The following is a 22,988-nucleotide window of genomic DNA, read 5'->3' as shown; positions in this document are numbered from 1 at the left end:
GGGGTTTGTTTCTCACTGGTCCTTCCTGCCCAAGGGAACAGACAACCCTCATACAGTGTGAGTGTGGGGGACATGGAGAGAGAGGTGATGGGGCTCCAGCATTCCCCCCCACACACATGCATGCACACACACACACACAGGTGCCCTTTATAGGGACTTTCTGGCATTCAGGTAAAGAGACCACAGGACTTAGTCTTCTAACTTTTATAAAAACCCTCAACCCAGGGCCAGGCCAGAGGGCAGAGGGCTGCAGTGTTTTTCCTAACGGAATCGAGAGAGCTCCAGGGACTAAGCTAGCTCCTGGGACCCCAGGGAGGCAGCAGCACAGACGTCTGTTAGAGCTGAAGGCAGTGCGGGGCCTCTAGCTCCAAGTGAGAGGTGGGGAGCAGCCTCACGAGCCCTGTCCCTACATGGGGACAGAGGGCTGGGTGTGCCTGGGGCAGCCCCCATCAGAACCCCCAAACCTAGTCCTGGAGAGACACCTTCACAAAGAGGGTGGCAGATGGGTGCTGGTCTCCGTTCTTTGACAAGAGGTGGACATGGCGGTATCCTGGCAGGGGGATGGGCAGGAAAGAGCACACGGAGAGTTCTGGTCACTCGGTGAGGATGCGTCAAGGGACAAGGGCCCCGGCCCAAGAGATAACAGGCCCTGCCTCCTCCACCTTGTCGTCCCTTCCCCTCGACAAACCTTGCTTGAGGCTGCCCAAGGGGATGGTGCTCTGGCCAATGAAGTCGTTCTTAGAGGATGCGTCATAATCCTCCACCAAGAAGCGCACGAGGGCGAGCTCAGGCACAACCACCTCAAACACAAACTCCGTGTCCCACCACGGGTTGAAACCTGGCGGCATGAGCACCACGTCAACAGTGCGGACGCCAGGTCCAGGGGTTGGGTCCCCACCCAGGCCCGGCAAGTACCGTTGTTGGTGACTACAGCAGTCTGGCGGCTGGCCACGTCCCGGCCCACACCGTGGATCTCCACCGTCACCTTGGGGTCCACGATTGAATTCTTATTCTTGTTGACTTTCGGCAGCTGCTGCCCAGAGATGACCTGAGCAGGGGCAAGGGACAGATGAGGGTTCAGGAATGGTAGCGGGGAGGGAGGCCCATGGGCTCCTGTCCCTGCGGTGGCTGGCCGTACCCTGACACTGAGCCGCTTCCGGGTCCACCAGGGCCCCTGAGCCAGGGCACGTGAGTTAAAGGTAGAGTTCGGGTCTCGCAGGAAGGCAGGCTTCAGCACGTAGCCACAGGCCCCGTTGTCCTGGAAGCGGCCCTGGTACACATCCATCTCTGGGCCAGGGGTCTGGAAATTCAGGGCCACTGTAGGCAGGACAGAGCAGTCACAGGCTGTGGGCTGGCCTCGGGGGCCCTAGAGCCCAGCCTACCCAGGGTACACGGAGGCCTTAGGGTCACATGGCATGGCAGAAGCAGGGTCCGGCAGCACTCTGATGCCTACTGCCCTCCTGCCACCGTCACTGACCCACCATGCCAGCCCACATTCCATTTCTGGTGGCAGAATTCAAAGGACGACTGTGCTAATGAGGCGATTTCAGACCCTGACTTGCTGGCAGGGGGAATATGCCCAAACTGAGTACCAGCGCCTGAGCCCACAAGTCCCTGTGTCTGGCCCCAGCTGGGTCCCCAAAGGCTCCTGACCCCTGGCCCTCTGGACTGAAACCCTCACCCCAGCCTCCTCAGCCCCTGCCAGCCCATACCGATCTGGCAGCCCCCGTTCCACATCTCCACGGGGCTGTAGTTGGAGGAGTCTGTTCTCCACCCAGCAGGGTAGATCCTGCTCAGGTGACTGACGTTGTGGCGAACAAGGCTGTTTCCTGAAAAGGGTGTGTGGGTGGTCAGAAGCACAGGCCTCCTGGTGAGCCCAAACTACCCCCCCACCCCCGGCCCCCCTCTGGTTAACAGCAGGGAGTGCCAACTCTGTGCACCTCCCGAGTAGTGGAGCCAGGCCTGGCCCGGGCCAGTCCAAATGGTCAGACGGATGGCCAGCACCCTGAGAATGCAGGGGCAGGGCTCACCTGATTCTTGGAGCAGTCGGAGGGCGCGGTTCTCAGAGAAGGACACCATCTCATAGAAAGCCTGCCCTGGGGTGCCAGGGCTGGAGAAGCCCCCAAAGTGGACACTCTTGCAGTAAATGACCATATCGGAGAGCTCCTTCACTAGCCTGAGCTTGTCCTCCTGGGGGCCATGGGGAGGCCCAGGTTAGATTCAGAGGTTGGGGCAGGTGGGCACTGAGAGAGCCAGAAACCCAGACACAGAGAGACAGGGAGACAGACAGAGAGAGGGGGGGCAGAGGGTCTGAGTGGCAGCCACAGAGAATTGAGACAAGGCAAACATCCCATGATGGGGGAGGGCCCCAGGGCTGCCCCCCCCCCCCCCCCCCCCCCCCCCCCCCGCGCCCCGAACCCTGGGCTTGCGCTGCACACGGCTCCTCACGGCCTCATCCTCCATCTCAGCAGCCTCATCCTCATCAGACACGACAGTGGCTTCAGGGCCACCCTCCCCGCTAGGGGGCAGGAGCCCCCCCAACTTCTTCCCCTTCAGCAAGATCTTCCCCTTCAGTTGCTAAGAAGGGAGGAGCAGCTCGTCAAGACCCAGTTGCCCTCCCAGCCAGTGCCCCTGCCCTCTCGTCTGGGTACCCCATGCCCACCGCGAACCTCAGGGGAAGGCAGACTGGTGGTGACCCCGTCCAGCGGCCGGTCCAACAGCATGGGGCCCAGGATGGTGCGCAGGTGTCGCGCCATCACACGCTGCTGCTCCAGGCTGCAGTGATTCTCCAGGGACAGGATGACGGGGTAGGGGGACGCCTGGAGGCCCCAGCGCAGGTTAGGAGGGGCGGGCCGCCCGTATCGCTGCCCTCCTCACCCGCCAGGGGCGCGCGCAACCTTGAAGGCGTAGTCCCGGATGGCCCTGAGCACGTCGCAGAGGAGGATCTTGGAGGTGAATGTGTAGCCGTGGTAGATGATCGGCTCCTGGTTGGGGCCGTCCCAGCAGTCGAGCTCCACGCAGCGGCAGCCTTTGCACAGCGCCCTGCGGGCAAGGGCAGGCGTAGGGGCTACGCCCTCAGTCCCCGGCTGGCCCCGCCCCCGCTCCCAGGCCCCCCCCCTCCCGGCCCCCCACCCCCGCCCCCGCCCCGGGCCCCACCGGATGTAGGCTTCGGTGCTGCTGGGCCCCGTGAGCTGGTCTTCCAGCAGGTAGGTGTTGTGCGAGGAGGACATCAGGTAGTGACTGAGCGGCTGGCCCATGTCCTGGTAGACCCGCCGGTGCGCCAGGCTGAAGGCGCTGCCGTCGGCGGACAGCAGGTACATGAGGAAGCCGTCCTTGGTCATCTGCCGCTGCGCCTTGGCTGCGAAGGACGAGGCCGGCGCCAGTCAGAACCCTAACGGCCGGGCCAGCCACCTCCAGGAGATCTTCCGGGTGCCACCGCTCGGGGAGGGGAGCCCCCAGCTGTCCCTGCCTCCCTGTGCTGAGCTGGACCTTGATAGCTCTCGGAGGGGGTGAGTTTGAGTCAACCATCAGACTGTGACTATCCCAGGGTGAGGCCCTGTCTTCTCCTCCTCGGTCCCCCACAGTGTGAGACCGCCTGAAGCCGGGGCCTCATCTCCTCTGGGCCTCCAGACTGAAGCCCCTCCAGGGCAGGGCCCCATCTGCCCATCTCAAAGCCCGTTCCAGGATGGAAGCAGGAAAAAGGTTTGCTTTTTCAGCCTCCTATCTCCTGGAGGAGGAGTCCACAAAACCCTCTGGAGAAGGAACCAAGACAGGGGTAGTGAGGCTGGAGCCCTGTATCCCATCTGCTTGCTTTCATGGGGCAAGCAAATACTGACCAGGGTGCCCCCCTTCCCTCCAGCTCCCTACACTCGGGCTGTAGTCTCCCCAGGGGTCTCCCAGCCCCGTGCGGCCCCAGCGACTGCAGGCCAAAGGCCCCAGCCAGGCTCTCACCAGTCTCACTGGGCTCATAGCGCTCAATGAGGGAGAGGGCCAGTGCAGGCCCGGCCGCCTCCTCCCGCTGCTGGTGCTGCAGGAACGTCACTAACTGATCCACCGACAGCATTTCCCTGGAACCGGCCGCCTCAGCAAAGGTGCGGTCAATCTCCTCCCGCTGGGTTAGCATCTTGTAGAAGGCCTCAATCTCATCATCCTCCAGGGAGTCCGTCTGGGAGTTGTCACATTCCTGCCAGGCCAGGTGGGCAGGGCTCAGAGCATGCTCCCCACTAGGGTCCCAGGCCCACGGCCACACAGACCCAGCTCTCACTCCCTGCCTCACCCTGAAGATCTTCCGGGCATAGCTGTCATCCACTTGGATGTTGAGCTCCTTCAGGAAGTTCTGCAGCTCCTTGAAGCTCATCTTGTTGTCTTTGTTTTTGTCAGCTTTTCGCAAGCAGGAGTGAATCCAGCTGGGCAAGAAGTAAGGAAAGTACCCAGGAGCCCGGATACCCCCCAGGTCCCAGCTACAGCCAGGTTTCAAGCCCAGGGTCAACTCCTGGGCCCAGATGGACGGAGATCACCTGATCCCTGCAGGCCTGACATACTGCACACCAGCATTCCAGGGACAAGACCGGATGGCCTCTTCAGAGGAAATGATACATCCGATTAAGGGGGCTTTTTTCTATTTACTGGCTTTGAACCCTTTCACATTTAAAAAAACAAAACATTTCTTTTCTCACTGTGAAAGAGTTCACTATAGACAACTTACAAAATGCAGAAAAGTAAATAAATAAATCCCCCAGAGTCCTGTCACCTAGGGACAGTGCCAGTTAATGTCTCAAGGTACGTCCTTCTGGTTTTCAATACGTAATTGTTAGCCAACTTGACTAAAGCACTTGAGGCTTATTTTACAAGAAACAGCAAATTTGAAGCCACAGATCAGAAGGTGAGCATATCACAAGCAAAAATGAAGCCTGCATCATGCTGTCACAATGGGGGCACTTAGCCTCCACTTCTCCATTACCTCTGGCCCCTCTCCCCTCAGACTTGACCTGGAGAAGTCAAGAAAGAGGACTTTCCACAGTACATTCCATTAAAGAACAAAGACAATGAAAACAATTTTTTAAAAAACGACAGCAGGTTTTTAGAAGAAGTCACAAAGGAAACAACATAATTGATGCCATGTAAACTTTAAATAATTCTGAGGGTCAAATAAAGAAAAAAATAAAGCTGTCCAGAAAACATGATGATGACCCTAATAACTAAATGAGAAAAGGCCATAAACTGACCTTTTGCAAACATTCTCGGTAATCAAAGATATCAACAATTTGCAAATGAGATGCAATTTCTTAAACTCTAAGATCAGCACTTTAAAAAGTCTGTTACCCAGTGCAGGTAGGGGTGAGGTGACATGGACATCCCATCCACCACTTGGATAAAGGAAATTGTTCAACCCTTGGTACTGTGATGCAGAGACACAGCTAAATCTCAAAACCATTACATCATTGGACTCACTAATTCCACTTCTAGGATTCTATTGGTAAGGAAATACTCCTAAATACTGAAAGCTCTTAGAACATAGTTCTTTGCAATGTTACTTATAGTAGTGAAAGACTGAAAATAGATGTTCAACATTAAAAGAATGGATCACTAATTCATAGGGCACCTCCTCAATGGAATATTACATAGTCACTATAGCTTGTTATGGAGACTATACTAATACAAGGAAATAATTATGACAACAGTACACAGAGAAATGGATACAAATGTAAGCTCTCCACTATTTTTGGCAAATTAGTTCCACTATTTTTGGCATCATTAGGCAAATTGAAATGCAGAAAATAGGATTGGGGGCAGAACCCAAAAATCGGCAGTTTTATTTTGTGGGCCTTTAAAACTTCATTCTGGGGGCACCTGGGTGGCTCGGCCAGTTAGGCGTCCTACTCTTGGTCTTGGCTCAGGTCATGATCTCAGGGTCATGAGATTGAGCCCCACCTTGGGCTCTGCACTCTCAGTGGGGAGTCTGCCTGGAGACTCTCTCCCTCCCCTCTGCCCCTCCCTGCACACATGCACTATCTCTCTAAAATAAATCAATAAATCTTTTTTAAAAATTAAAAAATTAATGGGGCACCTGGGTGGCTCAGTCGGTTAAGCGACTGCCTTTGGCTCAGGTCATGATCCTGGAGTCCCTGGATCGAGTCCCGCATCAGGCTTCCTGCTCCGCAGGGAGTCTGCTTCTCCCTCTGACCCTCTTCCCTCTCGTGCTCTCTGTCTCTCATTCGCTCTCTCTCAAATAAATAAATAAAATCTTTAAAAACAAAATTAAAAAAATTAAAATTAAAAAATTAAAAGAAAACTTCATTCTAACACAGCCATATTTTATGTATATGTTTACATGAAAAAATAATTATGGCAGAACTCCAGGTTTAAAAAAATCAAGTTCAGAGCAGTCCAGCCAAACATGAGGTCCCCATGCTGATTGTTATTCAGCAGGCTGGGATGGATGGCTTTATGATCTCAAGGGCTGGGCAACAGAACCCTCCAGAGGGCACAAGACTGCCCAAGGATAAGCCTACGCTACAGAATTGGACTTTTAAGAAAGCTCAAAATCAGGCAGAGATAGCATTGAGAAAAAATACTTAAAAGTCTATGAAATGCTGAAAAGCACAGAGTAAGGAAACGTACAGAGCTTGAAGTATATCCCTCAAAGCAGCTGGATATACACTAGCAATGAATAATCAGAAAATGAAATTAAGAAAGTAATTCTATCAAGTAGCCTCAAAATGAATTAAAATACTTAGGAATCCATTTTTTTAAATGTATAGCTTATACTCTGAAAAACTACAAAACAATGTTTAAAGAAGTTAAGGAAGATCTAAATAAATGGAAAGATACCCATATTTATGGATCACAAGATTTGACATCATTAAATAGGGAATACTCTCCAGATTGATCTACAGATTTAACACAACCCCTATCATAATCATGCTGGCTTCTCTGCAGAAACTGATCCTAAAATTCACATGGAACGTCAAGGGACACAGGATAGTCAACACAATCTTGCATAAAAAAAATCTTGGGTGGAGCAGTCAGTTAAGCGTCCAACTCTTGGTTTCAGCTCAGGTCATGATCTCAGGGTCGTGGGATCGAGCCCCTGGAGTCTGCTTGAGATTCTCTCTCACTCTCCCTCTGCCCCTCCTGCTCCTGCTCACTTTCTCTCTCTCTTTCTCAAATAAATAAATCTTAAAAAAAAAAAAAATAGAACAAATTTGGAGAACTCACACTTCCTAATTTCTAAACTTACAAAGTTACAGTAACCAAACCATTGTGTACTGGTGCAAGGATAGACATAGATAAATGGAATAAAACTGACAGCCATGAAAATAAACCCTCTTGGAGCACCTGGGTGGCTCAGTCGGTTAAGTGTCTGCCTTCAGCTCAGGTCATGACCCCAGGGTCCTGGGATCGAGCCTCTCGTCTGGCTCTCTGCTCTGCGGGGAGTCTGCTTCTCCCTCTCCTTCTGTCCTCTCGCTCTCTCACTCTCGCTCTCTCTCAAATAAATAAATAAAATCTTTAAAAAAAGAAAAGAAACCCTCCTATTTATGGTCAATTGATTTTTGATGAGGGTGTAAAGACAATTCAATGAGGAAAGAACAGTCTTTTCAACAAATGGTGCTGGGACAACTACCTACATGCTAAAAAAATGAAATTGGATCCCCCACATCACACCACACACAAAAATGAATTCAAAATAAAGCAAAGACCTAAATTTAATAATTAAAACTATAAAACCTGTAGAAGAAAATAATAAGAGTAAACATTAGTGACTTTGGGTTAAGCAAAGCTTTCTTAGATACAACATCAAAAAAATCACAAGCCACAAAAGCAAAAAGTAGTTGAATTAGACTTTACCAAAACTAAAAACTCACATTTCAAATACCATCAAGAAAAAGAAGAGAACCTACAGAAGAGAAATTATTTACAAAGCGTAATTATGATGGGACTTATATCTAGTATATATAAACAACCCTTACAACTCAAAAAGACAAAGAGCCCAATTACAAACCGCCAGGGATGTGAATAGACATTTCTCCAGAGAAGATACAGGAAAGCAAATAAAAAAACCAATGCTCAACTGCATTAATCATTAGGGAAATGCAAATCAAGACCACGATAAGACATCTATCAAAACTTAAACCAAACCAAACCAAAAAACCCAGAAAATAACAAGTGTGTTGAGGACTTGAAGAAATCGGAACCCTGGTGCACTGTCGATGGGAGTATAAAGTAGGTCAGATGCTGTGGAAAACAATATGGTGGTGCCTCAAAAAATTCAAAGTAGAGTTATCCTGTGATCTGGCGACTCTGCTTCTGGGTATATACCCCAAAAGAACTGAAAGCAGAGTCTCAGATATTTGCACAGCCATGTTCACAGCAGCATTATTCACAACAGGAAAAAGGTGGAAGCAACACAGATGCCCATCAATGGATGAATGAAGAAACAATATATAGTATATGCAGACAGTGGAATATTATTATTCGGTCTTAAAAAGAATGGAAATTCGGACACCGGCTACCACACGGATGAACCTTGAGGACATTATGCTAAGTGAAATAAGCCAGTTGCAAAAAGACAAATACTCTATGATTCTACTTGTCTGAGGTAGCTAGGGTGGTCAAATTCAGAGAGACAGAGTATACAGTGCGGGGGAGGGGGGGCTGGGGAGTGGGGATTGGAGGTGGGAGAAGGAGAAGTTGTTGTTTAATGGGGAAAGAATTTCAGTTTTACAAGATGAAAAGAGTTCTGGAGATGGGTTGCGTGACAATGTGAAGGTACTCCACATGACTAAAATGGTTGAAAGATGGTAAATTTTATGTTATGTAGATTTTACCGCAAGTAAAAATTTTTAAAAAATAAACCCATTTTAAAAAGAGCTTAAAGGGTGCCTGGCTGGCTCAGTGGGTAGAGCGTGCAACTCTTTTTTTTTTTTTTTTTAAGATTTTTAATTTATTTATTTTAGAGACAGAGAAAGAGCTTGCGTGAGCAGGGGGAGGGGCAGAGAAGAGAGGAAGAGGGAGGAAATCAGCAGATTCCCGGCTGAGCACGGAGCCTGACTCAGGGCTCAATCTCACGACCCTGAGATCATGACCTGACCTGAAACCAAGGGTCGGACACTTAACTGAATGAGCATCCAGGTGCCCCCGAGCATGCAACTCTTGATCTCAGGGTTTTAAGTTCAAGCCCCACGTTGGCTGTAGATATTACTTAAAAATAAAATCTTAAAACAACAACAACAACAACAAATGGGCAAAGGATCTGACAGATATTTCCTCAAAGGATCTGATAGATATTTCTAGAAATAACCGATAAACACATAGAAAGATAGTTGACATCATTAGCTATCAAGGAAATGCAAATCGAGACCACAATGAGATACCACTTCACACCCACAAGGGTGGCTAAGATAAAAAAGTAGTAACAGTAGTAACAAGCCTTAGCGAAGATGTGACACATTGGAACCCTCATACACTCCTGGTGGGAATGTCAATTTCCTCCTTGGAAAACTGGAAGTCCCTCAAAAGGTTAAACATACAGTTACCATAAGACTTATAAATCCTAGCTATATACCACACCAATGTTCATAGCAGCATTAATTCATAAAAGCTCCAGAGTAAAAACCCCACTGTCCATCAACTGCTAGCTGGATAAATAAAATGTGGAATAAGAAGACCATGGAATATTACTCAGAAGTAATAAGGGATGTAAAGTAGGGATGAGGTACTGATTCACACTACAACAGGGAGACACCTGAAAAAGATGCTCCGTGAAAAAGGTCGGTCACAAAAGACAGTACGATTCCATTTATATGAGATGTCCAGAAAAAGGCAAACATAAAGAGCCAAAAAGTAGATTAGTGGTTGTCTAGGGCCTGGGGGGTTATGGGGAAACGGGGCCTGGCTGCTCAAGGGTATGGGGTTCATTTTACAGTGATCAAAGTGTTGTAAAATTACTTATAACTCTGTGAATATACTGAACGGCATTGACGTGTAACTTTAAGCAGGTGAATCACATGGTATGTGAATTATATGTCAAAAAAACTGTCATTAAAATAAAGGAACTGGAGCTGGCTGCACCCTAATCCTCTGTACCAGAAGCCTGACCACTTTGAACCATAGGCTAGTGTGCTGTTGTGCACCCAGATTTGGAAGTGAATTTGTTTTAAGCTTATAGGCTGGCCTGCACATGAGGCCCAAGGAAACGTGATCACTCCCCAAAGAATGGCACAGGGGGTACCATGGCCTTCCAAATTCCCAGAGAGAAAAAATGTAGTAACTCCAAGAGACATGGTTCAAACACTCAAGACTCAGTCTCGTATGGAAGCTGCTGCCATTAGCAGAACTCTGTGCTGGTTCGGGGGGGGCGGGGAGAAGAGGAGACAGCGGGGGCTGCACTGAGTAGACCAAACAGGGCTCCAGGTACTTTCTCAGGGCTCAGGACTGAACTGTGTTCCCCCCAAATCAATCCCCCCAACCCCCAATATGATGGCATCTGGGGATGAATCATGGGGGGCTTACATGAGGTCATGAGATGGAGCCTTCCTGATAGAATTAGTGCCCTTATAAGAGGAGACACCAGAGAGCTTGTCTCCCTCTCTCTCTCCCTCTGCCATGTGAGGACACGGTGAGCAGGTAGCCCCTCACAAGCCAGGAAGAGAGCTCGGGTGTCCAGCCTCCAGAACCGTGAGATTCATTTCCGTTGTGTGAGCCGCCCAGCCTCTGCTATGTCCGTATGGCGGCCCAAGCTGGGCATCTTCCACACCCAGGCAGCCCTGGTGATGACCACAGCCAGGATCCACAGGCTGGGCCAGGACCCACTGCCACCAGAAGGATACTGCTGCAGCTTCTGCCTCTGGTCCATGGAGCCCGAGTGGTGGATGATCTTGAGCAGACCCTGCACCCAGTGCTGGGCCTCGGCCGGCGATGGCGCTATGAGGTCCAGTGTGTTGCGCTGGTCCTTGAAGACAATGGAGAAGCAGCGGTCCTCGGGCACATCCCGGGCAAACTTCTCCATGCCCTCTGTGCGGTGCCCCTTCCGCACCTCCTGAATGTCCTCAATGGAGACTGCAAGAAGGGGATAGGTGGCAGAGCTGCGAGGCCAGTCCCTGCCCCTGGTGCGGCCAGGGCACAGTGTGGGGACACAGAGCCAGGGCTGGAGCTCAGGCCTGGATCCAGAGACAAGGCGGGGGGCAGCAGGACGGACAGGGGGAACACAAGGGAGGAAGGAGAACAGAGACCGAGATGGAGGAGGAATGTGACACACAGCTGTGGTGGGCAGGGGAAACATGGGGGGGGGGGCGGGCAGAGGGAGAGACTGACCCTAGAGAAGGGCACCTGGGACCCCAGGCCCTGCTGTTTCCAGGCTGGGAGGGACTAGGGCAGGGCAGGGCTTTTAGAGATGGGGAGAGACCATTCTGGAGCTTGGAGCCTATGACCGACAGGATACATACCCTCCTAATCGCACTTGACTTTGGACCACCCTCCCCTCAGATGGCTCTGAGAGCCTACAGGCCCCTCTCCTGACCATGCGGGAGCCTGGAGCCACCCTCCGGCAGCCCTGGCCCCGGGGTGTGGGGGCACAGGGAGCAGTGCTTGTGCTGCGGCATAGACACGGCCTTGCCCTGCGTGTCCACGTGTGTCCAGACCTCAGGGATCCCCTTGGCAAGAAGAGTGTGGGCAGGCTCTTGCCCTCTAGGACCCCAAGTGGTGCCCCTTAGGGGTCTGAGAGAGTCCATCATTCTGCCCTTAGGAACTGGGGGGAGAGCCCTTCTGTCACACCCACACCTTCCGAGCTTCAGGGAGGAGCAAGACTGCAGGGTGCCCTTCCTGGCCTGGCTGGGAGCCAGTCCCATCAGCCGGGCTCATGCTAAGCTGCCCAGCATCAAGGTCCAGGCTCCACCCCTGCCCCACCCATGTCCCGAGCCCTCCACATCCCTCTGTCCTGGGTCCTAGAGCAGCCTCAGCTACAAGCTCACCTGTCCTCCCCGTGCCTGCCTGCACCCTGAGTGCCCAGAGGCCTCTGAGCCACCTGCAAGCCCCACGTGAAGGGCATGTGCCCAGCCTGGGCAGCAGGCTCCGAGAGTGGGACATGTGAGCCCTGGGCCATCTGGGGTGCAGGGGATAGCCCTGCTCAATCCCTCTGCCCACAGCCTCCTGTGCCCACTAGGCTCAGGCCAGCTGCCACTGCCCCGGGCTGGGAGTGAAAACAGGAAACCTGAGCCGGGCAGCTCCTGGGCCAGCACCCCCACCCGCACCAGAGAGAAAGTCCAGATGCTTGCACTGCTGATAATACCTTGTCTGCCTCTGGGAGCCAGAGTGGAGGGAGCGTAGCGGTGGCAGAATCAGGGCAAACTGGGGAAGAGAACTGGGGGCGCTGCTCCCCTCCTCCCTCACCTGGCCTCAGTTTCCCCAAGGGTAGAGTGCATTTGGGGACAACAGTCTCACTGCTCCCCCGGAGAAGGGAAGCAGCCAACAGGCATGCTCAGCCAGAGAGCCGTCTCAGTGTCTCTGACCTGGAAGAGAGTCTCTTCTGGCCACCTTCCTCACCTGAGCGCAGCTGGTGCCCGACCCCGCACCTGTCACCCCTGCAGCCCCTCTGGCCAGTGCAGGCCCCTCACTCATGCCCCTTCCTCAGTCTCGGCCCTGCACCTTTGCTCACACTGGTCTCCTGCCTGGAAGGCTCCTCCTGCCCCTGTGCTCACAGCTCTCCCAGTATGAGGGGCTCATCTCACCAGCCCAGGTCCCCTACTCTTGTCTCTGCCCCCATGCCCGCTGCCGCCAAGTAAGTGCCAGGCACACACAGGAAACCAGGCATATGTACGGGCTCTCAGGAATCCCCAGAGCCCAGAGAGCAAGACGCCTGTTCCCACCGTGCCGACCCCCACCAGCGTTGAACAGGAAGCCCCATATCAGGGCAGAGGCCCATGAAGGAGCCTGGCTGGTGCCACCGACAGACAGAGGCCAGAGACAAGGTCTGGGTCACTTCCATGCGGTGTGACTGACATGCACTCGGGTGGTTTTCGGAGAGTACTTCAGGCTCTGTCGGCTTTAACCCTACCCTGCCTTGCTCAGAAACCTTCCATGGCCCACAGCCCCAAGGCCCCCTGCCTAGCTCTCCCCGTCTGACCCTGCTCCTGTTCTGCCTCACCTCTGACCCTGCTCCAGGCCACACGGGCAGCAGGAGATACTTTCTCAGGTTCCTACCCCGTGTCGTGAGGCCCGGTAAACCCTGCCCGGGCACCTACCCTTCCTCCTGTCCCCTCTCCCATCTGGAGCCTGTCACCTGTGTCTGATGGCACTCCCCAGTGGGCTGGCCCTGCCCTTCCCCCTTCCCCACCACAGCCAAGGGGGCCTGGGTTGGGTGACATCCAGCGACAGTGATCTTCCCGCATTGTCCAGTACAACAGCTGCCAGCCGCGTGTGGCTATTTAAATATGAAGTAGCTAAAATTCAGTAAAATTAAGAATTCAGTTCCTCAGTCACACGAGCCACATTTCAAGTGCTCAATGGCCACAGGTAGCTAGAGGCACCCATACTGGACAGCACAGATACAGAACATTTCCATTATCAAAGAAAGTTCTTTTGGGCAGCATTGGTCTAAAATTTTCCCACCACGTAAACAGCGGGGACCTCTCATTTTACAGAATCTTTAGGGCATTCTGTGTTACAAGGCGGCTAGCCAGCACAGCTTTCTCTGTGGGGCCTTGCTGGAGGCACTCTCCATTCGCAGGCCTGAGCCTTGGGTTCCAGGGCCTTTTCCAAAGCTTCCAGAAAATCCTCAGACCCAATACCCTCAAGGGAGCTGCCCAGCTAGTAAGGCCTCACTCCACTCCACCCTACCTCTCTGCTGCGGCCCCAGTCCCAGGAAGGAACTGCCTCCTGCAGCCCCACCTCATATCCTGGCCACTGATACCAGGAAGAGCCTTATCTGCCCCCGGACTTTGGGCTTGGCTTTTGGCCTCACTACACCTGGAGTCCTAACCCACCAAACTTCCCTCCTTCCCACATCTGGGTGGATACCCTGTGTGTTCAGACAACACTGCCCAGAAACCTCCCTATTTCTGAGCCTGGCTTTCCCACCTGTGGTCACAGTTATGTATCCTTACCCCCAAAAGGCTTTAGCCCGTCCATCTCTGGTCCTCCATGACTGCCCTGTCTGGCCCAGACTAGGCCTCAATTGCCCTATCGGTGATTTAACTAACTCTTCTCCCCCACCCTCGCCAGCTTCAGTTTCCCGGTATCTGGTCCCGATTGTGTGACCGACCTGGGCCCCATCAGGCCAGGCCTGGGTTTCCCTATTTGTGGTCCAGGATTGACCTCCCCACCCCACCATTCCCTGCCCCAACCAGCATCCGATTCCCCATGCCAGCATAGGATCCACACTCTGCTCCCACCCTGCAGCCCCGGGACACTCACACAGCTGGGACTCCGGGGTCCGCATGACCTTGCGGGACTCCTGCCAGATGGTCTTGCAGTCTTCCTGCAACTTGTAGAAACGCTCTCTCCGCCATGAGTTGGACTTCACCTTCAGGAGCTGGCTGCCCTTTAGCAGTGCCTGTAGGTCCTTGTCATCCTGTAGGCCTAGGGGGCAGAGCTGGTGAGATGACATTTCTTCCTGTGTCCCTGCTGCCCCAGGTCCCATGCCAGCAACTCCCACCTCTGGATCCTCTTGGAGAAGGGTCCCACTTCTCAAAAGCCTCGCCCTCCGCTCTTGGTTCCCTTCTCCCACCTTCACCCGTGCTCCAACCTGATCCTGGAGCCTTGCCTCCTCCAGGAAGCCATCTCTGATTGCCAGCCAAGGCCACGCAAACCTTAGGACACCCACCCACTCAAGGCTACACTTTATATACTGTGACCTGCCACCCACAGCTGAATGGACAAGGGGAAGCAGCTAATTCCAGAACATCTGGTTCTGGGGAACCAGATGCCTGGGAAATGGCCTGGCTCTGCAAAACAAAATGTGCCCCTCCTGGTCGTCATACTTAGGGGTCAGAGTGATCTGACGGAAGCTGGGACCAAAATATCAGGCCGAGCAGGAAAGAAAAGGTTCGGAGGTAACAGAAGTTGTAGTTCTTGGTGTCAACACTATGGGTGCAGTAGGACCCTTGTGCCCATCCCTGCCATACCCTGCTGCCCCCACCCTGACTTCCACCTCCTTGAGTAGGTCTCTGATCCTTGCACCCAGAAGAGAGAGATGAGCCAAATGTGGCCTGGGTTTGGCCCCTGGGATGCCCCTGGCTCTCCATGCCCACCCCGTCTCTGAGTGTCCTGGGTCCGGGACCCTCAGGGTATAATGGCCCTAAGGCCCAGTTCTCAGCAGCTGAGGCAGGACCCAGCCCAGGGCACGGAGGACCAGACCCTAGCTGCATGGCCCCTCCTGCCCAGCTGTCTTCAGGGACCCAGGCTGGCCTCCTCAGCATGGGCTCCCAAAGATACAATGCCCTTTGTCCTAACAGGCCCAAGCAAGAAGTACCAAAGGGGCACTAGGCCTGGGCCCCAGGAGCCCTCATCCCCGAGCACAGCCTGTATCAACTGTGATCAAGGAGACACCACGCCCCACCTTAACGATTCATCAATATAATACAGAGATAGATGCATCTAGATCCAGATCTATCAGCAGAGCCAGATGCAGTCCAGCTGCCAGCTCTGCTCAGAGCCAGTTGACCATCTCACCTCACTCCGTCCCCGAAACTAAAACTATGTGGCCCTCCAGCAATCTTTATCCTCCTGCTCCAGCAGAGCGGTGGCATCAGGGACCGTGTGGGTCCAGTCTGAGCGGCCTGTGACGAGGCCTATAAGCTTTTCTTTTCTGAGCCCTGATCCACAGCCTCTGATAGGCTCTCCAGCTTTACCCATGCCCCCAATCCCCCCACCCCACCAGCCTGCCCCACACACCCATAAGACCTAGGGAAACTTCTGAACCACTTCCCCAGGCCTCAGCCACCCATACCCTCTCTATCCCTCCCCAATCTCCTGCCTCCACTAGGGACAGAGCCCAGTGCTAACAACCCCCCCCATGACTGTTCCCCCATCAGCACTGGGTGAGAACAGCATCAGAAGAGGTGTCTGTGAGCCTCCTCAGAGGTGACGGCCTGATGTGCCTTCTTCTTCCTTTGTCCCAAGTCTCCCCACACTTCTGGGGGACCCCTCTGTCTTAGTATGAGCAGCATCCCTTCAGCCCCAGGGGAGGTTCAGTGCAGAAGGGGGCTCCTGCAGGATGTCCTAAACTGCTGGCTGTGTGTGTGGCACTTGGAACCAGAGGAAGGGAGTTCCCAGATGCCAGAAGAGAGGCCCTCAGCCTCTGCTAGGGTATTCCATTGTCCTTTCTGAGCTGAGGTGTAATCGGCAGGGTATCTCCTTACCCTATGCCTGCCCCCTGCCCCCCAAGCTGGGCACTCATTAGGACAAGCCACTGCCAACAACAGAGATGGTAACGGGGGAGGGGTTGGAAAGTAGAAGGTGAGCCCCACCCTCTGGTTCTGGAAAACACCGTGGGGGAGATGACATGTTCATCCTGTCCTGGAGCCAGGCTGTGGCCTTGTCTGCGGTCAGGCAGAGATAAGTCCCCTGGCTGCTGACATGGCTTCTGGAACACGGCCCTCAGCCCCGAAGTGGGCCTTGATAATAGCCACCACCTTCTGGGCCATTAGGGAACCTGGGCAGGCACCCCCACCTCTGAGTCTCATTTGCAGCCGGCCCTTTTATTTCTGAGGCCCCTGGGCTGCCCGCCCCGCCACCCGTGCTCCCTTAGCACCCAGAATGTTGATGGGCACTCCTCGCTCAGCCCCACTCACTCAGCTTCAGTACCTTCTCCTCCTGTGGGAAGGTGGTGATAAGGGGCCTCTACCTCAGAGGCCCCTGGGCTGACCTGGCAGCCTCACCAACCCACTCAGGCTGGCAGCACACAGTGAGGTGGCCATGTGGAGGAGGGCAGAGGGTGTGCAGGTGCTAAGAGGAGCCCGAGGGGGGCCCCACAGCCATACAAAGCTACACAGTTACACACCGCCGCACTCAACACACCGTGCCAAAACATCTTCATCACAATGGTAATCACAGCAGCTACCGTAACGTTCACGGCCAATATTTCAATAAGATACTGCTCTTAGCACATGTATTTAATCCCCCCAACAACCCTATGAGGAAGGCACTATCATTACTCCCATTTTACAGATGAGGAAATTGAGGTTCAAGGAAGTTACATGGCAGAGTCAGGACTCCGAAGCCTGCCCAAGGGTGAGTGCTAGGAAACATTACCTTACGCAAGTCACCACTCAGGTGCACTGAGCAATGTCAGAAAATCCACAGCACACATACTGTAACACAGAACGACAGAATCAGTCCCCTGGCTCGCCCACTGTCGATCTGCCTCCCACAGTCACTCGGGACACAGCACCACCCTGGACCACACACGGCAACACGGTGCCACCATGTCACACACTTGGTTATACAGCATTACACATCCTCGTTGCTGCGCAGTGGCCCCACGTACCACGTTGAGGGACAGAGCCACCACCAGATTACACACTGGGTCCCCCACTGTCACACTTGTCACGCACCATCACACTGGATCACATAGGCTCGGAAAACCATCTTGTTACACAGTCGTACCACTTACACACTGAGCCACATAACTAGTAGTGCCTCAGAAATTTGTAAACGGGAGGGGTTAGTCGTGGTTAGGGGTGGTAAGGGGTGGGGGGCTTTGGAGGGGTTTAGGTAGACCAGAAGTGACCAATCCCACCCACCCACCCACCCCCGGCCTCGAAAACACTCCACACGCCACCCCTGCAAACACAGCCCCACAGTGGGTCTCGCACTCACAGAAGTACTAAACAGGTTCAATCAAAGGATGGAAGGAACACAAGTCTACACCCTGCCCGAGCTGCCCTCCCCCCGGAGCTCGGTGGCCCCTGCGTTCCTTACCCAGCCTCTGCCCATTGAGCGCCGCCACCCTGAGGCTCTGCTCCTGCAGCTGGAGCTCTCTGGAGCGGCTCCGGCTCGGGATTCCCAGGCATTGCATGACGCTTCCCAGTGCCTCCGCGCCACCGAGCCTGGCCCGGGACAGCGCAGTCTCTAGAAAGCCCTGGCAATGGGGGCGGAGTCCGGGCGTGGAGGGGCGGAGTCAGAACCCAGAAGGAGGGGCCAGCCTGGAGGGGCGGAGCCTCGGCCCTAGAGGCGGGGCGTGAGAGAAATCAGGGCTGAAAGGGGCGGAGACAGACCCTAGGAGACGTGGCCAGTCCCGGAGGGGCAGGACCTTTGCCCTTGCGGGGTGCGGCAAGGCCGGACTCCAGGCGGGGAGAGGAGGAGCCAGAACCCAAGAGGCGGAGTGGGACAAATCTATAACCCAGGAAGCAAATCAGTGGCGAAAGCCAAAGCCGAGAAAGCGGGTAGGGGGCGGAGCCACAGCCCCAGAGGTTGGGGTAGGAGGCGGGGGAAAGGAGAAGGGTCTGGGAGGCGACGGGGAGGCAGAGCGTCACTTAGGAAGCCGACCGGGGGCGGAGCTAGGGCCCAGAGAGCGACCCGAGGGAGGCCCCCGCCCTGAAAACGCGGGGTTCGGGCAGGGAGGGGCGGAACCTCGGCTTTGGAGGCGGTGTCTCACCAGGGGGCGGGGTCCACCGGGGGCGGAGCCCGAGTCACGAATTCAAAACACCTGCTGGGGGCCGGGCGGAGGACGAAGTTTGAGCAAGATTGAGAACAGGGGAGATCGGGTAGCGGCGGCCTGGGTGGCCAAGTCTGAGAGGACGGGATGGGGCGGGGCCAGACGGAGCCGGGAATGGAGCCTGGGGCAGACCACCAAGCCCGCCAAATATTTTACTTCAATTACTAAACGAAGTCATTGTAATTCAGCTGGCTGTTGCCTCACAGGCCGACCTGTTTCCTTCTCACAGTTTCTCCACCCGAGTAGGGTAATCTCCAAGGTTCCAAATGCGAATGGAATTCTTGAAAAAAAAAAAAAAGGCTGATCTTTAAAAATGAGTCCATTAACGCAGGCTTGCTTTGATGAATAGATGAGAACTACTGCAACTTTATACAAAACTGTGCTGCCAGTGTGCTGGGGAACAGTGGGACCTTTCATGTAAGTTACAACTTCTCTTTCATGCCCCCAGCCCCTACTGTGTGCCAAGGTCAGGACACCACCCAGAGGCCTGACTCACTCCTCTCTTTTACTCTCTGCCTCTGACTAGTTCCTCCATTAGCTTCACTGCCGCTCCAGTCACCAGCACTGGCAGTGAGTCACCGCCAAAGCCAACCATCAGCACGGCCAAGCAAAGGAACACTAACAATAAACTGAAGCACAGAGTGACTTGCCTAAGGTTACACCACAGAGAATACATCAAAAGAACGTGTGTTAGTGTAGATGAGCTGAAATAGGGGCCCAAACAGGTTGTTCTTCATTTGGAGAGGGAGGAGGCAGAGGGTAAGGTGAACCTGTTTTAGAGACACCACACAAAGGTTCTCATCCAGAGGACCAAGAACCCCCCCCCAGCCCCCCTCACGCCAAGGACCTACGGATAGAATCACATCTCAAATTAATTTGCTTCCTTTGAATTCTGACGTATTTTACTTTATGCATTTAAAAACATGACCCTGGGACGCCTGGGTGGCTCAGTCAGTTAAGTGTCTGCCTTCGGCTCAGGTCTTGATCTCAGGGTCCTGGGATGGAGCCCTGCCTGCATCATCTGGCTCCCTTCTCAGCAGGAAGCCTGTTTCTCCCGCTCCCTCAGCCCCTCCCCCTGCTTGTGTGGGTGTGCTCTCTCTCTCTCTCAAAATAAAAATAAATAAAATCTAAAAAAAATAAAAATAAAAACATGACCCTGAGGAGAGGCCCACAGGCTTCATCTGACTGCCAAAGTGGCCTATGGCACGAAATGTTAAGATCAGTGTGTGTCTGTGGGGTACGGGTCTGGAACCCCGGGGACAGTTTTGAAACATAACTGAGGTGAGTAGGGGGCTGGCCACCCCAACTTGCTATGATGGCTCTGGAACCATTATCGTTTGGGGGTACTGGCTCTCTTGCCAACCTTGAGCTCCTATGCCCATCCATGCTTTCTCTTCATGATGTCCCCTGTAAATAGGGTGTTACTATGCCATGGGTGGAAAAAAAAAAGGGCCCAGAGAGGCAAAGGGACGTGCTCAAGGTCACAACATTTATAAATAGAGGCAAAATGAGGACTGCAGTCGAGGTCTCCTGGGGCAAAGATGAGGCCCCTCCTATGGCCTGCCTTCCACTTTTACAAATGCCAGTTTTGACAGTGGGGCAGGGTGGATTTGAGGTAGGCAAAGTTAGTGAAGGTGGACGTGTTCGGCGAGGGGAGGGCCTGGGAAGTAGTGTCCTTCTGGGTACATCTGGAGACTTGCTGGCGAGGCCAGTGCAGGCCTGGCTAGAATGGAGACAGCAGAGGCAATGGAGTAGGGCGAGGAGGCCAGGGGACTGGAACATCAGTCTGAGGGCTCCAGAGACACCAGAAGGAGGCCCTTGGTTCTTGAGCCCTGTTCTGGGCACATTTTTCCTAGCAACAGACTCCCTTATGGTGCTCCCCTCATCTCCCAAGAATGCACAGGGCATGATCACTTGGGGGTGGGCCTCCTGCAGGAACACAGCCCCTACCGAGTGCCAGGCACTGTTCCCATTGCCTTCTGTGTATGACCTCATTCAGTCCTCACAGCAAGCCTATGAAGTCGGTAGTGTTCTTGTCCCCTATTTCACTGAGGAAACGGAGGCACCAAGAAATCAAGGGATTTGTTTGAGATGAAAAAGTCAAGGCCTGAACTCAGACAGTCTGCCTCCAGAACCCATGCCTGTAGCCTACACTGCCTCTGCACACATCTGGGGTGAGGACATAGGGGACATCTCATATCTAGGGAGGCTCTGTGGCCCCCCAGGCCGAGGGGAGGGGGCGGCTTTCTGCAGCTGACTGCCAACTGCCCAAGCCACATGTTCGGTGCTGTGGGGCCCCAAATCTGAAAGGGGTACGAACTCTCCAATGGAAGCACAGGGCACAGTGACCACCCCTTCCTGCCATCAACTCCCCTTGCCAGGTTCCTGCTTCCTGATCTGGTTTGCAGGAGGGACCAAGGCAATTAAGGGAGGGTAATTCTGGGTGATGAGCTTGAAATGGCAGGGCCTTCAGGAAAAGAGCTTGGGGTTGCAGTGTTCCCGCTGGTCCCGCAGGAAGGGCTGGATACAGTGAGGCATTTGGGAGGCAGGTCTCAAACAGAATGGGCCAAACCCATGCCACAGTGCCTCCCCGTAGCTTCCTCTCCAGGGAAGACACCGGGGGAGAAAGACTGGACGAAGGCACAGATGCCTGAGGATGGAGCCCATTCCAACATGAGCTGTGCCAGAGACGACCGGAGGGCTTTTAGGAGATCTGAGAGTGAGACAGGCCTGGAAGAGGTATCACTCTGCAGGGTAGACAGCATTAAGGGATAATGAGAAAGCAGAAGTCTCCACTGTGGTCCTCTGAGCCATCCAGACTCCCTTCTTGCCAGTCTGGCAGGAGCACTAAGGACACCTCTGGTCTGAGAAGATGAAGCACTGGAAGGGGCAGGGGTCCCATGACCCAGCTGGATGAAGTTGCCTTGAGGAGCCCAGGCCAGTGATGGGAGGGTCACAGCTCTGGGCCCTGGGCAAGGTCTCTTCAGGCCATGGAGACCAGGTCTAGGCCAACCGGGAAACACAAGACAGACTAGTGGCTGGCTGAAAGGAACATCTCCTATGCCCCTGAATTCCAGAGGGTCTCTAGTGGGCAGCTGGAGGGCTCTGCCTTTCTCTTTCCCATCTATCATCTTCATGTATGGTTTAGATGGGCAGGTGGTGGGCACTGAAGTCTCCCACCCCAGGGATACTAGAAAACAGGGAGATATGGTTAAGCAGTGATTGGCGTAAGGGGCAGGTTTTGCTGAACTGGCAGATGATCTTAGGAACCAGGAGGGCAAGACGCCCTTAAGAGTGAGTGAGTCCCCAGGCTGGAGCGGAGAGATGCCAGACCAGGCTGGGGGGCCCGACCTGCCAGAAGCCACTGCTGCTCTTTGTCCTGGAGGGACAGCAATACGGCAAGGACTGTTCCCCGGTGGGTCAGAGGGACAGAACTAGCTGGACAAAGGGTGGAGCTGCAGGCAGTTCGAGGTGAGACTCGGCCCGGTCCCGTCCAGGAGGGTGCGCGGATGGGAGGATCTGGCTGCTCCTTCCAGCGTGGGCATCGCTGACAGGGATTTCTGCGCTGAGCAGTTACCAACGCCCAGCCCGACCTCGGCCAATCTTGCACACCTCTTCATCTCCTCCGCCCCGCGCACCCCCCCCCGCCACACCCACGCGGCCTGACGCGGTCCAGGCAGCCTGGGCTTTGGGGAGCCTCTCCAGCGGGGCCCGGACAGTGTGGGGAGAACCTGGTTATTCGTGGATGCTGATTCCGTCCCTCCTCGGCCCTTCCGTGCGCGCTGGACCACGGAGCCCAGCCTTCTGAGACCAGAAAAAGGCAGAATCCTTGAGGCGGGGTCTGGGGTCGGGGTTCGCCTTCAGGGAAGTCTTCAGACCCGCACCCTCCCCCCACCTCCGGCCAGATCTGGGGGACAAGCCCAAGGTCTTGCCTGGCAGTCCCACCCCGAGAGTCCTGCGCCGAGATTTCCCCAATGCAACAAAAGAACGGAGAGGCGGGCCTGGGGCGGGGTGGAGGGCGGCAGAAGGAATCTGGGGGTCCCCGGCCCAGGGCCCGGGAACGGCTTCGCGCGGCGTCGGCCCGTGCAGGGTCTGCCCACACGCCAGCCAGGAACTCACCATGCAGGGTCAGGAAGTCCCGGCCCGAGTCCATGCCCGACGGGCGGCGCAGCGGGAGGGGGCGCCGCTGGACACACGTGCGCGGCCACTGCGCCGGCGGCCTCGGGTGCGAGCCGAGTGCGGTGGAGGGACCCGAAAGGACTCCGGTGGGCGGAGACCGGAGGTGGGCCCGGGACATCGCCCCGCCCCCCGCCCCCCGCCCCCGCCAACCCGCGCC

The 22,988-nt window shown here is 54.6% G+C and overlaps 1 protein-coding gene across 5 annotated transcripts; it reads right to left on the bottom strand.

Annotated features, from left to right (window-relative positions):
- Nucleotides 1-189: 189 nt before the first annotated feature.
- Nucleotides 190-22,923, bottom strand: PLCD1 (phospholipase C delta 1). Of its 5 annotated transcripts, none has more exons than XM_025884407.2 (15): nt 22,772-22,923; nt 14,410-14,574; nt 10,830-11,058; nt 4,277-4,406; nt 3,952-4,183; nt 3,157-3,358; nt 2,898-3,042; nt 2,670-2,819; nt 2,419-2,577; nt 2,031-2,190; nt 1,713-1,829; nt 1,139-1,317; nt 916-1,048; nt 689-838; nt 190-550 (listed from the first exon to the last, which is right to left on the bottom strand). In XM_025884407.2, exons 1-15 carry the CDS (start codon nt 22,803-22,805, stop codon nt 465-467), a joined length of 2,271 nt encoding a protein of 756 aa, XP_025740192.2. In that variant the 5' UTR covers nt 22,806-22,923; the 3' UTR covers nt 190-464. The 5 variants fall into 5 exon arrangements, with proteins under 5 accessions (XP_025740192.2, XP_073758161.1, XP_025740182.2 ...); XM_073902060.1 differs by having other exon boundaries at nt 10,830-11,159; nt 22,772-22,916; XM_025884397.2 differs by lacking the exon at nt 22,772-22,923 and adding an exon at nt 17,917-18,082 and having other exon boundaries at nt 2,449-2,577.
- Nucleotides 22,924-22,988: the final 65 nt, after the last annotated feature.

Source organism: Callorhinus ursinus, unplaced genomic scaffold (genome assembly GCF_003265705.2).
Source record: "Callorhinus ursinus isolate GAN/ISIS: 27379988/994484 unplaced genomic scaffold, GSC_fseal_2.0 scaffold1, whole genome shotgun sequence".
NCBI lineage: Eukaryota > Metazoa > Chordata > Mammalia > Carnivora > Otariidae > Callorhinus > Callorhinus ursinus.
The sequence above is the reverse complement of the archived record's forward strand: the minus strand, read 5'-3'. Positions and strand labels throughout refer to the sequence as shown.

What these genes read in the sequence shown, in the direction of transcription:
- PLCD1 (XM_025884394.2), bottom strand. Translation starts at nt 18,013, where the DNA reads ATGCAATGCCTGGGAATCCCGAGCCGGAGCCGCTCCAGAGAGCTCCAG. An exon ending in GCTCAATGGGCAGAGGCTGG is followed by an intron (nt 14,575 to 17,916) that starts GTAAGGAACGCA and finishes TCTGCCCCCTAG; the next exon opens with GCCTACAGGATGACAAGGAC. An exon ending in CCGACTGCTCCAAGAATCAG is followed by an intron (nt 1,830 to 2,030) that starts GTGAGCCCTGCC and finishes CACCCTTTTCAG; the next exon opens with GAAACAGCCTTGTTCGCCAC.